Here is a 13,758-nt window from a genome sequence, read left to right on the forward strand (position 1 = left end):
GCGGGTCTTGTGGACGCATTCTAACACCGTAGACCATAGTATAAAAAATATTACAACATATTACAAAATCATAAAAATGAATAGAATTTGAATTAAGTAAATTATGTTAATAATGCAAACATTTTTTTTTTGTAGTACATCGATACACAGACAAACTTTTTATTTTAATATTATTAGTAATAAACTTTCATACATTATTTTGTTTTATTTTTTGTAGCTCAAGTAAGAAAGGTGAAATCGGTATCATTTAATCATTGATTCTGGCCAAATTGATGAATTTGAATAGCTAACCACAGACAAAAAAATTATTTAGAACTTAATTTAACTTAAATTTCTTGCACTATTTAACTATAAAAATTGCAAAAGGAACTAAAGGTAGTGTACAATATAACGTTAATAGGCTCAAACAATGAGTGGAGATCAGTGGCGCCCAGATAGGTTAGCAAGGGGAGCAACTGCATGTGCTCTAGTGGGAGGTTGATGGGTGGGTGGGTAGGTATAGACACCTATCATGGTTATAGATACATAAACAAAGTATATTTTAACAGTTAGTAACAATTCAAAAAAAATGGGTAGATTGGTAACTTTTGTTAGTTGCATGTGCTCTTAAAATACCTCTGTGCGCCACTGGTGGAGATAAAAAAAAAAGTAAACAGTCGTAATAATGCTCTAAAGTGTTTGGTCAACAGTCATAGCGAAAACATGAGATAGCTCCAGATATCTTATTTTTTGAACACTTCAAAAACATTTTAATGAATAACATATTATTGAACTAGTATCTTTCATGTTCAGATACATTTGTAAACAAATCCTGTCATTACCCATATTGTTCAAGAAATTGAGTTGATTTTACACAGACAACTTCGATTATGATAGTCTATAGTCGATGTTATAGTAAAATGACATACTGTAAATATGTAAATATTTTAAGTACCTAGTATTATTATTAAACAACGTTACTACAGCGTTTAGATATAATAATATAAGAATAAAATTATATAAAAACGGAAATTATTATTATCATTATAACTATTATTGTAAGTATTATATAAGTAGGAATGTATGAGGAAATATTCATCAATTCACATTATTTTTTAGACCATAGAATATTGAATTATTTTTTAAAAAGAAAAAAATCATACAAGGTTAGGTTAGGTTTAAAATGAAACATACAAACTGCAATAAACAAATATAATGTAACTTCCTATTATTATTTGTACGTATTACAACATTAAATTAGTTCTGAATATAACAAGTATTTACAATCTAAATAAATATTTATTTTATTTTATAACTATAAACTAGAACGTAACATAATATGTTAATAATATAATTTACAGAGTAGGATAGTTTTGTTGCCGAGTCTAATTAGGCAGAATTCGAATTATGTAACAATTTCAATCGTCTATCGAATTTGAATGAACTATACTTAATGTTTCGTCCATAGATAATTCCCTCATTGGTTTTTCATTCTTTTTTAGGTAATATTGTTCTGAGTTATCGAAGGATTGCAACTCGCCAGATCCAAATATCTGATACACCACAGATGATGCAGTCATCACTATCATCATAATCCAAAATACAAGACGCCACTCTAAAACAGTTCTCTGAAAAAATAAAAAATAATAGAGTTACACTTATTTACATCCAACATTTGGGTATAATAATATTGAATAACAATGTATCAATACTATTAACACTATATTATTTATTCTTGTGATTTTTTACAACTTCAGTGGTTACAAAAGTATATAATAGTATTACAAAGCTATTCATTTTATTAAACAATGTACATTGTATGTGTATATTATTTTAAAAATGATAATATAAACACTCGCCAAAACTCAACGAGAATCAGTGCACATTTTGGCGTCACTTAGATTTGTACTTTTCAAGTCAATGAGACACATCCAAAAGTACATTGATTTTTATATTTAAAGATAGTACTAAAATTATTCTTAGTGAAATCATAAATAGTGAACCTCATATATCATCAACCTACATTTGGTGTGAGAATTCCAGCGATGTATGGAGTCGCCATTCCTGATAAACAACCAATACCATTTACAAGTGCCATTATAGTAGGAGAATAATTGGGTGACAAATCGAGTGAATTGACTCGGATACTGGGATAACAGAATCCCATTAATGCCATACCCAAAGTAAAACACAAAGTTGCAACCATTTTGTCACATCCGACAAACGAAGCACACATAACACCAACACCAGGTCCGACATTTCCTGAAACCATAATATTATTTGTCAATTATTAGCATTTTTAAGACATTAGTCTTCACATCCAAACTCACCTATAATAGAGAAACTTTTTCTGACCGAAGTGACACTCATTATTCGTTTGCTTATCAGCCAGTCAGCTAATATACTAGCTAAAATCGACGTAACCCATTGGGCGATGTATGGGAAGGACGATGATAAACCGTTCTATAAAAAAAAACGTTTTAAATATTAGTCTAAGGTTCAGAGTAGTAAACAATACTGTGTTAATATTATACTATAGGCCTTACCTATTCAAACTCTACACTTTAATTTGCATTGTAAACTATACGCAATCGAAATCTCAAAAGTGGATTAAACTAACCTCACTAATGGAAAAATGTAAGACGTCACTCATATATTTTGGGAGATCGCTGATAATTGTATAAGCGCCCCAGTCATGTCCTGCTTCGACAATAATTAGTGCCCATACTGGCCACGACGTTAATATAGACATCCATGGTGTGGAGGGCAAATCCTATTATAACCAATTCAAATATTAAACAATGATTCATGTTAGGCACAAGTATATCGTTAGAAAAAAATTGCTATATCCCGTCCATCGTAACATTGTAAGTACCTTTTGCCTTTCCAGACTTCCTATCGACTCTTTTAAGTAGTCACGCTCAGCTTTTGATATAAAAGGATGAGAGTTAGGGTCGTCGTAAACCAATATACACCAGAGAACAAACCAAATTAACGAGACTATGCCAAAAATGTAAAAGACGTTTGGCCAACCACCGGGTATATATTGTATGATTAAACCACTCAAGAAATTTGAGAAAATATTACCAATTTGCACACCTGTTGAGTACGTCATAGCATTATTATTATCATCATCATAAGTTATGTCAACTAACTGCTAGACAAACATGAAACCTATTAATCCATGTTTGTTTTTTGGTTTTTTTTACGTTACCTGCAAATATCAGTGTGGAGAGTTTTCCCTTTTCTTCAGGTGGAGCCCACTGTGCTAAGAGAGTACAAAGAGCCGGGAACATAGTGCCCTGGATAAAAAAAAATTGCAAGTTAGTCACCAATTTTATTTTAGTCATGTTTTGTGTCAGTCCCCATCATTACTTCACCGAGTCCTTCTAAGAATCGCAAGACGGTGAGTGACCTGGTACCCATGTACGCTACATACGGAGTCATCAGCGTGAAGACTGCGGTGGAAAGTATCCCTAAGCCCATGGTGTGCTTTCCGCCGAACCTCTGGGATAAGATGCCTCCTGGTAAGTGGGTGAGGATGTAACCATAGTAGAACGACGATAGGATTTCACCCTGCGTCTTCTCGTCCCAATCGAATCGGTTCTTAAACTCGTCCTCGGATATTTCTGTTCTGTTGGACTTTGGTTGGCCATGTGACGATGACTGGGGCATCGGGCAGTAGTCATGACGAACAGACCTTTCGCCTCCGTCTACCACCACCACGGGCCTGACCATTTGTGTGAGCGTTATGCTCAAGCAGGCCCGCATCACGTATGCTATCGTGACGCCCATCATACCCATCAGAGCCATCACCCATCTCTGAGAACCGTGTTCTGTAACGGAAAAAATGTCATCCGTTAGTCGTCAGGTCACGATGTTGAAATGTCTTCCACAAACTGAATGGTCATTTTGAATCAAACTAATACAAACGTCTTTCGTTAAAATGATAGTTTGTGCACGATGCATTATATTATATCCTACAATTTGGTGGACAAGTGAATAATAGATGATTATTATTTATTTCATTATTATACAGGGTTGTCCATAATAAACAAAGAAAATAATAATATAAAATTTTAATAAATATATATGGAAACAATGCGCTTCAGGTGTTCAAATGAAGACGTTTAGTGGAGAATCGTTCGTGATATTTTAATTTTACTTTTTTTAATAAATTAAAATATAATATTATGAATGTGACAGTGTTAAAATAATAGATAACACAGTTTAATTTAACCTATCAGCACATTTTTATCTATTTAAACGCTATTATGTGTTTATTTTATAACTATTCTTTCTTTATTAAAAATAATTCATAAAGATGAACATTTTAATACGGGTTGTAAGGAATTTTTTTTAAATAACACTGTTTTTGCACAATTGTATTGTACGGTATTGATAACATTACACCAAATATATTAATTGATCATCTATGTCTTAATATAAAAACATAATATTTTATCATTTGACAGATAGCAGAAAGGTTACTTACTTGAATTCAATTTCATAGTGGTATAGGTAACTATAATAGTCACCTTAGTGTATACTTGTATAAGCTAGAATTAATAACTTTAAACAGAATTTTCTGAAAACCGACGAGTCTGGTAAAAACGTCTAGAAAAATATTTAAGAATCCGAAAACTTTCACATGGGTGTTACTGGTTAGTGTTTCGTATACCTATATACCTAATACCATCTAAGTAAAGACAACACGTTTAAAATTATACAAATTAAAACATTATACAATTATTATAAATATACGTATATAATATATTATATATATATATATATAATATGTGCCCGTGGAATAAATCCGTCGACTGTTGCAGCTAGTGTGCAAGACGTCTTTAAACGAAAACTTCCGTCTGAGCACTATTAACCGTCCAATCGAGACACAACATAATACCATGACATTATTATTAGGTGATTACTCACTCAAGTGAGTAGCTGGTGATTAAGACGTTCACTCTTTTTATCGTATTCCAATTGTCTTATCTGAATATTTATCATTGGAATTATGTTTGTGTCAAACTATGTGTTAACATTTATCCGCAGGCACATTGTCAATACACGATATATTGAAAATAAAAAAAAATATTTGTATGCTTTCAATACGTTGAAGGACTTATTGTCAACAGTGGGCACTTACTTTAATTAAGTAATTAATTAATTTAACTACTGAATTACTTTTGTTTTAAACTTATAACTTACTCTTTTAACATTATTATTTGTATAACTTAGCTTATAATTACATCATTGTCGTACAGTTAAGTTAATTTTCTTTTCGTATCATACTAGAGTACTAGACCAACAGATAAAACTGATATTTTTCCGATTTTCGTCATTCATTTTCTAATAATATGAATATCATTATAATCTGATATTTGCATAGTGTCAAACGTCTTGATAAATTAAGTTAGTCTAAATTAAAATTTTGGGACACTTGATAACTTCTAAATATTGTGACTTGAAAAAAAAATTTTTTTTTTTAAATTTAGTTTAGTTTATTTTGAAGTACATTTTTTCTTTTTTAACTTTTAACTTTTAACTCAAGGCGATTTAATTGAATTAACTTTACTTGCCACAGTTAATTGTTTCATTATTTGCCTGACCTTGCATATAATATTAATCACTTGGAGTACTTAGTTTGTAAATTAAGATATCGTACGTGATTTGGTAATATATAAATTATATATAATACATTTTTTATATACATTTGTATAAAACTAATGTCGACGATGACGTAGGAGTAGTAAAGGATATGAACATGTGTGTGCGTGTCGCGAATGGTTGTCTTGTTACTTTATGGAATATTTATAATAACTACTTAATTAATTAAAACTATGAATTTTTCGTATTAAATGTTCTATCGTATAAGATCACAATTTTGTTTCAAAAAAAAAAATCATGCAAATCGGTGCGGACTGATCTAGCGAGCTGATCACACAAATAATAATTAAATGCATTCCCATTTATAGCTTTAAAGAAAATTATATTTAGTGATATTATTAATGTATACCTAACATATCTTATTTGTTGATATGAAAATGTAATGGGTACATTGCAAATGAACATTAATATCAAAAAATATTTTAAGTAATAGTCACTACTTATTATTAAACAACTTGAATATATAGCGTTTAGGCATATATGATGATAAAATTAGAGAGCTGATTTTTATGCATTAAAAACCAACCAAACATGCGCTAAAAAAAAACCCTAAATATGTATAACTATATCCACTAAAATGTTAAAATATGCACGAAAATAAAAAATATGCATAAAAAGGATTAGCAAAAAAATTAATTTCTTAAACATTTTATTATTACAATATATTTAAAAAAATTATCGAATCCAACTATAAATACTTATCTACTTTACTTTTTTTTTCTTTTTTTTGTGTTTAATTTTAATCTATAAGAAAAAAATAGGGATCAATTTATATCAAAAATGTATCATAAAATAAATTTACTTTCCTAAATGTGAATTGCATTGTATGAAATCATTTTAGCTATATGTAGCTTATTATATAATAATACTGTATATTTCGAATATGTGTAGAAAAAAAAAACATCGAAAAATGCACTAAAAGATGAAATATGCTATTAAAATTGTAAAATTTGCCCTTAAAATAGGAAAATATCAAAATATACAAAAATAACTATGTGCTAAAAAGTTTCATTTTTTAAATTGTTGTCATGAAACAAATTTTTGCTCATTTGGCACATCATACGATCAACCAGAATACATTTTCAAATGCATACAGTTTCGTGCTCTAATGATAATAAAACTTTAAAATTATATTTCAGACAGAAATTATTATTATTATTATTATAGTTGTTCTTGTATTGTACAACGAGTTAGAAAAATATGAGAAAATTATAATAATCTCACATTATTTTATAAATAATAAAATCATGAGTTATTTTTTAATAAAAATTTAATTTTCATCTAATTTAAAACAAATTTAATTTTCCTGATGTTCGAATGTGATATATCTTTCGATTATTATTTTTAAACATCAAAATAATAAACTGTTTCTAAATATAACAAGTATTAACAACCAAAATAAATATTCACATTATATAATACTAATATAAGCTAATAGGTAACATATTATATTAATAATATTATTTACAGTGATAGGATAGTTTTTAATTTGTATAACTAATCAATAATTAGTCAGGATTCGAATTATTTGACGATTTTCCATCTTCTATAGATTTTGAATGAACGATACTTATTCTCTCATCCATAGGTAACCCTTTCTTTGCTTTTTCCTTTTCTTTTAGATAATATTGTTCTAAGTCGTCCCATGGTTGCAACTCGCCGGATCCAAATAGCCCATACAGCACAGACGATGCTGTCATTATTATCATCATAATCCAAAATACAAAACGCCACTCTAAAACTGTTCTCTAAAAAAATAATTTAATAAACTATTAGACACTTATTTACATAAAATATTTGTATTTAATATTGAATGGCAATATATCAATATTCAATACTATTAGCCCTACATGTAGACATGCAATAATTTGTAACGCCAGTGGTTACGCAGGAAAACAATAATATTCCAATAATCTTTATTTTACTAAACCACTAAATTAATTTTTAATTTACTGTTATATACTATTATTATCTAATGTATACTTTAAAATACCATAGTAAACTTATATCATATTTAGTGTACAAAAAATATATTCATACTGTAATATATTAAAAAATTTTAAAGAGATGATTTTTAAAAACTATATATTATTATTATATACTTTATAGTTTATACAATTTAAAATATAAGGCTGTGATTTTTCATTTGTACTCAATTCAGTTAACAAATAATATTTCTTCATCTAATAAGGGTGGATTGAATTCAATAAAAATTTGCTCAAATCGAACAAGTCTATCTTAACAATGGCCAGTATACCAAACATTAGGTACGTTTAATACCAATCAGAAACGGAACAAGCTTTTGAGTTAAATTAAGAATCAATCCTTTTAGTTTTATGTCAAACGAAAATATAGCATTATTGTTCGAAACGTATGACGTGAAGAATGATATAAGTATCAACTATTTGATCAATTCATTTTTTTTTTAAGTTGCGTGATTTTGTACATGAACCAAACACCTAAGGTTTGGTCTGATTTTCTGAATTTCGAACAATTCTCACCTCTAGAACCCACCTCTAGTATATATTATGTACATAGTATGTATAACATTGTCGAGTTTCAATAAAAAAGTGGCCACAATTTGGTACTAATTGGTTCAGTACCTACTACCTGTTCTGTAGACCCCATTAATTGTATTATAATATAACAAGGATGTCCCTCGAAGATTTACTATTGTGATATACTGATATCTCCTGAGATAACAAATACATCATAAATCTGCTAGACTCATAGAGACAAAGACTACATATAGTTTTTTTTTGGTAAAAAAGTTATTTACCCTCTCTCCGAGTAATTGGTGTATCCATACGGGACACCCTGTATAGATTAAATAACTCTGGCAACATTTTAAGAAGTAAGGCTCAAAGAATAGAGTATATTATTTTTTTAATTATACACTAAATGGCGGCAAAAAGAAAATATATTATATTATTGTATTATTATAATATTTATTGCTATAATTTATCATTTTTTTTCATTTTTTTTACCGACTTCAAACAATTTTACGATTCTTAACGTGACCCTTCAAACATATTAAATGGTGGCCTCTGGAATATATCAAAAACTTACATTTGGTGTGAGAATTCCAGCGATGTATGGAGTAGCCATTCCTGATAAACAACCAATACCGTTAACGAGTGCCATTATTGATGGAGCATAATTGGGTGATAAATCAAGTGTATTGACACGAATACTGGGATAACAAAATCCCATTAGTGCCATACCCAAAGTAAAACAAAAAGTTGCAATCATTTTGTCACATCCGACAAATGAAGCACACATTACACCAATACCAGGTCCGACATTTGCTGAAATTATGTACAATTATTTGTCGGTTTCCGGCAATTTAAGTCTAATGTCTTCATATCAACTATCAAACCTCACCTATGATAGCAAAACTTTTTCTAACTGCAGTGACACTCATTATTCGTTTGCTTATCAGCCAGTCAGCTAATATTCCAGCTAAGATCGACGTAACCCATTGGGCGATGTATGGAACTGACGACAATAAGCCATTCTATAGAGAGAAACGTTAAGCATAATATTACTACTTTGCACTTTTTTTACACTGTTAAATTTACCTAATAAGAAACTCAGATGTTCACCAGACTTACCTCACCAATGGAAAAATGTAAGACGTCATTCATATATTTTGGGAGATCGCTGATAATCGTAAACGCACCCCAGTCATGTCCAGCTTCAATAAGAATCAGTGCCCATATTGGCCACGACGTTAATATGGACTTCCATGGAGTGGAGGGCAAATCCTGTTATATCCAATTAATATATTAAATTGTGATATTTATGTCATGTCAGGCAGGAAAATATCGTTTTATCTCTGTGCGATATGACTATAGTGACATTTTACGTACCTTTTTCCTTTCAAGGCTTCCGATTGACTGTTTTAAGTATTCTCGCTCTATGTCTGATATGAACGGATGGGAGTTCGGATCATTGTAAACGAACATGCACCAGAGCAAAAACCAAATCAGCGAGGTTATACCGAAGAAGTAAAAGACATTAGGCCAACCACCAGGTATGTATTGTATGATGAAACCACTCAAGAAGTTTGAAAAAATGTTACCGATTTGAGCACCTGTTGAAATAATAATAATATTATCCTCAGTTTTTGTCAATACGTATATAATATAATTGGTTTGCTCTCACCGATCAACAAACACATTATTTATACCATAAGTATATGTTGTAGATTCAGATCAGAGCGAAGAATCAAGAATGTATTGATTTTACAATGATGTATTTTTTTTTTATGTTGATAAGTAGTTAAAATAATACTCAAATTTTTAATATCAGTGACTTGTTTCTTGTATTTTTTTTACAAATGTTTAATTGTTTACAAAATTGTTAAGCTTATTATTATATTGTAGACACTTAAATTGTCTTATGTAATTTTTTTACCAAAACTGAAATCAACTTACTATATTACTAATAGCTGGTGGTTAAATATATTAATTTTATAGCATGAAATATACTTAGTAGTATAGACTAACAGAACGTCATAGGTCAGTAATCGTATTCCGCATACAATGATTTTGTAATATATGTTCATAAGGTATAAACGTTACCTGCAAATACCACTGTGGAGAGTTTTCCCTTTTCTTCGGGTGGAGCCCACTGTGCCAGAAGTGTGCAGAGAGCTGGGAAGGTAGTTCCCTGCATATTAAAAAAATTAATTTAATTAAAATAATTGTATTAAAACCATATATAGTGGTAATCACGACCATTACCTCTCCGAGTCCTTCGACGAACCGCAGAATCGTCAGTGGTCTGGAGCCCATGTACGCTACATACGGAGTCATCAGAGTGAAGACTGCGGTGGACAGTATTCCTAAGCCCATGGTGTGCTTGCCACCAAATCTCTGGGATAAGACGCCGCCGGGTAAGTGGGTGAGTATGTAACCATAGTAGAACGACGACAGGATCTCACCCTGCGTCTTCTCATCCCAATCGAACCGGTTCTTGAACTCGTCCTCGGCTATCGCTGTCCGGTTGGACTTTGCGTGGCCATGTGACGACGACTGTGGCATCGGGCAGTAGTTGTGCTGAATGGATTTCACACCTCCGTCTACCACCACCACTGGCCTGACCATTTGAGTGAGAGTTATGCCTAAGCAGGCTCGCATCACGTACGCCATCGTGACACCTAACATCCCCATCCCGGCCATCACCCATCTTTGGGAGACGTGTCCTGCAGCAGAAAAATTATTTTATCCGTCAGTCGTGATACGACAGTCTCGATGTCAACATTGTTTTACAAACTTATCATTTAAACGTGATTTTCAAACGGAGTAATACATATGTGAATTGCTTGTATATCAAAAAATAGTTGATGCTTCATGCATTATAAGATGCCCTACAGAATAATAAACGGCATGGAATGGGGTAAAGGTATTTTATTATTATACATTGTGTGTTATAATAAATAATGTGGGACACAAATTAGTCGATGATGAAGTACAGTTATAATGTTCCAAAAAAAAATTTTTTTACTTTTTTTAATACATTTAAATGTATTTAATTGTCAGTGCACCAATTATAGATATTAAGTATTCTTACTTAGGTATCTGGATATTATATTTTATCTAAATTCTATATTATTATGTGTTAATTCTAAAACTATTCTATTATTATTAAAATAAAAAATCCACAAAGATGATTATTGTATATTGTTTTACTGTTGGTAAGTCAATAATTTTGAAAGAACACAATCTTTGAGGAGTTTCCACTTATGGAAAAGAAACAATCTAGGTGTTTATGTTTATGTAGGTACATCATTAGATTATGTACAGTATTGATGACATTACTGTAAATGCATTAATTGTTGTTTTGTCATGCGATAGAAAGCTAAATGTTTACTTACGTGAATTCAATTTCATAGTGGTAGTTAATTGATAGCCTCTTCAGTGTTTATATTTGATAAGTGAAAATTAATTACTTCAAACGTAGTTTCCTGAAAACCACTGAGAATATTACGGAATACGTTTACGAATCGGAAAACGTCCAATTCGTTTCTACCGAGTACTTATATGGTATTTCGTTTAGGTACATTATTCCACCTGAGTAATTTCAATAAATACATCCATATAAAAAAAATAATAAAAGTAATAAAATAATAATATTATACATATGATATATTAAATTATGTGTTCCCGTGGAATATTACGATTTACGAATCTGTCGGCTGGTGCACTTAGCGAACAAAATGTGACGTCTTCAAACGCAAAATTTTCCGTCTGAGCGCTGTTAACTTGTAGGATCAAGAAGCAACATGATAACATTATATTATTATATGATCCACACAGAGTGGGTTATTAAGACGTTCAATCCTTTTATTATGATCTGATTGACTTATCAGAATACCTATTTATCATTAGATTTATGTTTTGTGTCGAATGAGAGATCATGTTGTTGCTTGAGTATAAATACTTTGAGCACATAACGTTATAATGTGTATGATATTATTAATTATGTTGTTTATTGATTATTCGAACCGTGAAACGAAACGAACAACAAACATCCTGCAATCTTTAAACTACTATAATCTATATTTTTAATTATAATATAGTATTATGTGAACCATTTTAAGCTATTTAACTGCACGAAGTAATAACCAAGCACTTGATGACTAAAATAAAATAATAGCAATACGCAACCACGTTCATAATAAGGTGCATTGTAATTTGTATTACACGGACACGAGAGTTCAATGATTTGGATTCGAGCGTGTTTGTTTGTACTCTTTAAGTTCTATCATTAATCAACGGATAGGTAAGTATGTGCATTTACGGTGAGTTCAAGACAAGGTCTTGGATTTTCTATATCTTATCTCGAAGTCATTAACCCATTATTACAGTTGGTATACAGTTCGAAATGCAGGTACCATTTTTTTTTTCATAGGCATGAAGTGTTATCGTATGATATTAATAAATAATGAGGTATGGTCGAAACTTCGAAAGATTACAGCCGTCAGCCACAGATTGCGAATCCTTAATAACTTATTACTTTTATATCAAACAGATCAGCCGACATTCAAGACAAGCTTGAAAACAAAATGAGTTAGTCATGCTTGTAACCAAACAACAACGGCTCACCTTACAATATGTTTTATACTCTGCACAACTTAATGGCATTCAGCGGAAATTAGTTAGTTAAATCATATTTTGAATTGTACTTATTCAATAGTTTACCTTAACACCGTACACATGAGTTTCAAAAAAAAAATCGTGGAAAGTTCTATATAGACGATAGAAGAAGAACAATATCAGTTAAAAACTTGAATACCTAATATTAATATCAGTTAATTTTTTGATGAATTTCAGATTTTTTAATAAAAAGAACACTTTGGTTGAACTCAACGGATGAACTAGTGGAATGACAAACCTTTATAAAAAGAAAACGCTTGCGTTTAATATTGGTATTACCTTCGTTGTATACATTGAAAATGTACATTCAACACAGTTTATTTGTTTAGATTATCATTTATCATAGAAAATTAATCTATGACTATCAAGAAATATTATCTGTTATATTTTAAATTTAAGTTGATTTATAGATATGATACAGTACATAAAATATAATGTTGATGGAAATGTTATATAAAAATAATTATAGGCAAGTAGCCTAAAGTTGCAACTATGTTATAACTTGAAAGCAACATAAATCATAATCAAAACAATAAATCTGAATAATATGCAAAATTTAAATGTTGTCTATGTTTTTCCTTTTTATGCATAAGATAAAAATTTAAAAACCAGAATAATGGATTATAGCATTTTCATATATTATATTCTTAGAATGTGTAGGTACAATAGACACACTTAATTTGTTTCAGATTACCTACCAAAAAGTGAAATACGATTTCACATATTTTGGATTTACACTATTTAATTTCTACTAATTTAATTAGCATACCACCACGTAACACCACCATCGTCAGTAGGTAGGTACTCAAAGCGTCTAAAATAAATCAATTCTGAAATGATAACTTAACTGAAATTAACACATGATATATGCTATAAGTGTTCGTGGATGCTTTATGTAAACCATAGAAATAAGACTACACAAGCGTGTATTTCATTACTAGGA

At 30.3% G+C, this 13,758-nt stretch overlaps 2 protein-coding genes across 2 annotated transcripts; both read right to left on the minus strand.

Annotated features, from left to right (window-relative positions):
• Positions 1–1,186: 1,186 nt before the first annotated feature.
• LOC111034182 (sialin-like) lies at positions 1,187–4,892 on the minus strand. The gene is made up of 8 exons (XM_022315260.1): positions 4,475–4,892; positions 3,355–3,815; positions 3,194–3,281; positions 2,855–3,078; positions 2,600–2,752; positions 2,310–2,442; positions 2,003–2,241; positions 1,187–1,607 (listed from the first exon to the last, which is right to left on the minus strand). Exons 1-8 carry the CDS (start codon positions 4,488–4,490, stop codon positions 1,398–1,400), a joined length of 1,524 nt encoding a protein of 507 aa, XP_022170952.1. The 5' UTR covers positions 4,491–4,892; the 3' UTR covers positions 1,187–1,397.
• A 2,012-nt stretch (positions 4,893–6,904) lies between these two features.
• Positions 6,905–11,919, minus strand: LOC111034178 (sialin-like). The gene is made up of 9 exons (XM_022315257.1): positions 11,798–11,919; positions 11,534–11,729; positions 10,401–10,861; positions 10,239–10,326; positions 9,525–9,748; positions 9,267–9,419; positions 9,037–9,169; positions 8,722–8,960; positions 6,905–7,400 (listed from the first exon to the last, which is right to left on the minus strand). Exons 2-9 carry the CDS (start codon positions 11,547–11,549, stop codon positions 7,161–7,163), a joined length of 1,554 nt encoding a protein of 517 aa, XP_022170949.1. The 5' UTR covers positions 11,550–11,729; positions 11,798–11,919; the 3' UTR covers positions 6,905–7,160.
• Between the last annotated feature and the right edge of the window lie 1,839 nt (positions 11,920–13,758).

This window comes from Myzus persicae, unplaced genomic scaffold (assembly GCF_001856785.1).
Source record: "Myzus persicae strain clone G006 unplaced genomic scaffold, MPER_G0061.0, whole genome shotgun sequence".
Lineage (NCBI taxonomy): Eukaryota > Metazoa > Arthropoda > Insecta > Hemiptera > Aphididae > Myzus > Myzus persicae.